This window comes from Arachis duranensis, chromosome 8 (assembly GCF_000817695.3).
Source record: "Arachis duranensis cultivar V14167 chromosome 8, aradu.V14167.gnm2.J7QH, whole genome shotgun sequence".
Lineage (NCBI taxonomy): Eukaryota > Viridiplantae > Streptophyta > Magnoliopsida > Fabales > Fabaceae > Arachis > Arachis duranensis.
This window is the reverse complement of record NC_029779.3, coordinates 13,601,136-13,605,025: the sequence shown is the minus strand read 5'-3', so window position 1 is coordinate 13,605,025 and position 3,890 is coordinate 13,601,136. Positions and strand designations below refer to the sequence as shown.

Genomic DNA, 3,890 nt, shown 5'->3' with positions numbered 1-3,890 from the left:
ATGACAACACATAATGATATTTATTATCTTTTTATTAAAACACAGTTAAATATAAAATAAATCACCAATACTAAGGAGATAAAATAAAAAAGTCGAAAATTTATTTTATTTTTTAATAATTAATAAATATTAAATAAAATAAGTTCTGCTTTTGTTTGACTTTTTTGTTATTAAATATTTTTTAAAAAATATACATAAAAAATAAATATTAAACGAGCATTAAATGAAGAAAAAATTTAGGGGGTCAGTATTTTTATTAATAAAATTTGGTCCATATTTAAGTAATAGAAGAAAAATGAATAATCTCGTATCATTAAATGTAATCTCACACCATTAAAAATACTAATAATAATTACAAATTATAAAATTTACTGGCCTTAACATTCCTCTTAAATGAATATGGTGTATAAAATAGGTGCAAATAAACATGTACAACCATTCAACAAAGAGTCCTAGGGCTTGTGTTTGGTTTTTTGGCTTCTTTGGGTGAAAGTGAATGATGAGAAATAAGCAGGGATGGCTTTGTTCCCGAAAACGTGTGTGTAGCAGTTTTCAAGCATGTGCTATCCACAGCTTCTGTCTTCATTCCATCACACCATCTAACTTCTTGCATGTCTTAATGTCTTATCCTGACCTTAATTTTCTCTTTCATTTTTTCTTGGACTACATTTTACTTATTGTTAAGTGCTAACATTACTTTATTCATAGGGAAGTTTGTGTTAAGCATTAAGTTGCACTTAAAAAATGTAATATAAATAGTCTAATATAATGCAAATATTAGTGATATTGATTCTACATGCGGCTTATTGATTCCCTAAATATGAGATCATACTTTCATAACTCGACTGTTATTCCTAAATTTCCCTTCACAAACTTGCTTCTTTTGTATTATTATTATTGCAACAACAACAACAAATAAATTAATAAGGTGTTTGCTACGGTATGATGATAAATTAATATGTATCGATACGATTAAGATATGGACAAATAACAATAAAACATGTGGAATTTATTTTCCACGTCAGCATTTAATTTTTTCTTTTTTAAAGATATAGTATATCACAATTTTTACTAAAATACCCTTTTAATTAAATAAAAATAAAAAATATTTATTTATTTAATTTTATAAAAAGACTTAAACATCCTTCCTTTCTCTTCAATGATCAAGTCTCAAATGACTTCAACACACTCTTCAAGAACCTTCCCCAACAAAGAATCTATTATGCAACCGCTGTTCCTGGCTCTTTCTGTGGACGCTTGTTTCCAAAACAAACACTTCATTTGGTTCACTCTTCTGCAGCACTTTGCTGGCTCTCTAAGCTCCCCAATGAGATCACAGACTCAGATTCTAGTGCTTGTAACAAAGGGAGGATTCATTACACTGATGCACCTAAGGAAGTGGCAGATGCTTATGCAACTCAGTATAGCAAAGACATGGGGAATTTCCTCCATGCTAGAGCTCAAGAACTTGTGGAAAATGGGCTAATGCTACTTCAGTTTCCTGTGTCTAATGTTCTTCTTGATTCAGATGTAGACCCTGCTAAAGTTTTTGAACTCATTGGAACTTGCCTTGTGGATATGGCCAAAGTGGTAAGAAGAATTAGTAAATAGTAAACCTTTTGTTACATATCTTGAAGAGTGAAAAACAAATTAATTGATTAATTATCATTAATGCAGGGAGTGATTAGTGAAGAAAAAGTGGATTCATTCAATGTGCCTTTGATATACCCTTCTGTTAAGGCTGTGAAGGAAATTCTTAGAGGATGTGATGAATGTTTCAGCATTGAGTGGATGGAAATATTGGAATTCAAGAACATGGTGTCATTGCCAATTGGGCAAATATTTGTTTCATGGTTCAGAGCTGCGCTGCAAGGGACGATTGAGAAACACTTTGGAGCAAAAATAGTTGATAAGCTTTTCGAACGCTTTGCCGAGAAAGTTAAAGAATTTCCAGACATCATGAACACAGATAAACTAAAACTTGATGTGCTGTTTGTTCTTCTCAGGAGAAAGAACAAGGCAAGGCCATAGGCTGTGTTATTCAATGTGAACATCATCAGGTTTAATTAGTAAATGGGGATATAATAAAGAGTTGGTTCCATTCTTGTACTACTAATTATCTTAAACTGGATATTAATGCTATATTTGAATTTTGCTTAAATATCTAATGGTTTATTAGAGGTTCAAAATTTGTATTAAGTCAATAACAGATCAGAGTGGCTAACGATGTTTACTTGCAGTTTTCAACTTCCAACTCTCCGGTGCCGTTAAATATATGTCACAAAATGTACAAAACGTAGATGATACATGATGGAAATATATGGTCCAGAGGCTTCTGGGAAAACAACTCTTGCTTTACATGTGATTTCAGAGGCACAGGAGCAAGGAGGTTATCTATAGATGCTAATTTTTGCCCCTGATGATAATGTCTATATTGTTTTTGGGGTTGTAATGTGACCATAACCCCTATAGTTGTCAACTTGTCAATATGTTATTGTCAATCACAAGAGGCATTTGCTTTAATCTCCCTCCCTTTGATTTTCTGTATACATTGTGATAATACAGTGGATGTATTCTTCTCTGTTGTAACACCGAATGAATGCCTATCCCAGTGTCAGTGTCTTGTAACTCAATTATGACTTGGAAGTGGCAAATCACTAAATAAATATCTCTACTTCCTCATTAATCACTGTTTCTGCACTGCAGCAACAATTTGTAATTGCTAGCACCTAGCTAGTTTCCAGCTGTGAACAGGTTGTGTTCTGTTTTCCACTTCTCTTATCCTTTTGGCAGAGAGAGAAGTAAGAGGTATAATGTGTATAATTTAAATTTTGTACTACAAGTATCTTGGTGGGCTATATCAACATTTCAGGCTTAATTTATGCTATTTTGATCATAAAAATGAAGTTACCACAATTAATAACATCATAATACCGAAGATAAGTAAGAAGGGCTGTCTGTTTACTACTATGATGTATTTGTAAGGAATCTATGTTAAGGATTTTGTAGTTAGTTTATGCTTGCATTCATATCTTCATTTCATGCAGGCTACTGTGTATTTGTTGATGCTGAGCATGCTCTCAATAAGGCACTTGCAGAATCCATTGGTGTAAATACTGAAAACTTGTTGCTTTCACAACCAGATTGTGGTGAACAAGCACTTAGTCTTGTGGATACCTTAATCCGTAGTGGTTCAGTTGACGTAATTGTTGTTGACAGTGTAAGTATGCAGCTCCCTTTTGATTTAATTAATACTTTCCTTGGTTCCCATTGTAACTTGTGTAGGATTATATCGGTAGTGGTGGCTGCACTTAAGTCCTTATCTATTATAGGATTTGCCAAATCAGTATAAGAACTATAAAATTTTCACCAATAGAATGTGATTTTAGCCAGTATTATCATTTAGTTATACTTAGTTATGGTAATAACTCAAAATAGCCTTCTTATAAAAAGATTCATCAGCACTAGAAATTTTTTGATTGATTCTGTTTTTATTCATGTTCAAAGATATATGCTGCTACTTGTATTATATAGCATTTCTGCGTTGGTTATAAGTGAGGAAAGATTTGTGATGGGGAAAATTGGAAACTGTTCATCAATGGATTCTCTTTTGAGCTCATACCTAGGGCCAAATTTTAGATTTTGAAATTTGTACTTATAAATCTTTCACGGATTTACTAGTCTGACTTGACAGTGTGAAAGAATGAGCAAATTTAATGTTCCTCTGATGTCTTTCTTTTTACTTCCTCCATCTTATTTGGGTATATATCTACTAAATTTTCTGTCTTTACATTCACAGGTGGCTGCTCTTGTTCCTAAAGGGGAGCTTGATGGTGAAATGGGGGATGCACACATGGCAATGCAGGCTAGGTTGATGAGCCAGGCCCTTC

At 32.9% G+C, this 3,890-nt stretch overlaps 2 protein-coding genes across 2 annotated transcripts; both read left to right on the top strand.

Annotated features, from left to right (window-relative positions):
• Positions 1-1,155: 1,155 nt before the first annotated feature.
• LOC107460915 (loganic acid O-methyltransferase-like) lies at positions 1,156-3,037 on the top strand (the record flags this gene model as incomplete). The annotated part of the gene is made up of 3 exons (XM_052253251.1): positions 1,156-1,590; positions 1,678-2,019; positions 2,241-3,037. Coding segments are annotated over 3 exons (837 nt in total), but the record flags the coding sequence as incomplete, so codon positions are not given.
• LOC127741213 (DNA repair protein recA homolog 3, mitochondrial-like) lies at positions 2,266-3,889 on the top strand (the record flags this gene model as incomplete). Its single annotated transcript, XM_052253249.1, has 3 exons — positions 2,266-2,389; positions 3,048-3,220; positions 3,800-3,889. Coding segments are annotated over exons 1-3 (345 nt in total), but the record flags the coding sequence as incomplete, so codon positions are not given.
• Between the last annotated feature and the right edge of the window lies 1 nt (position 3,890).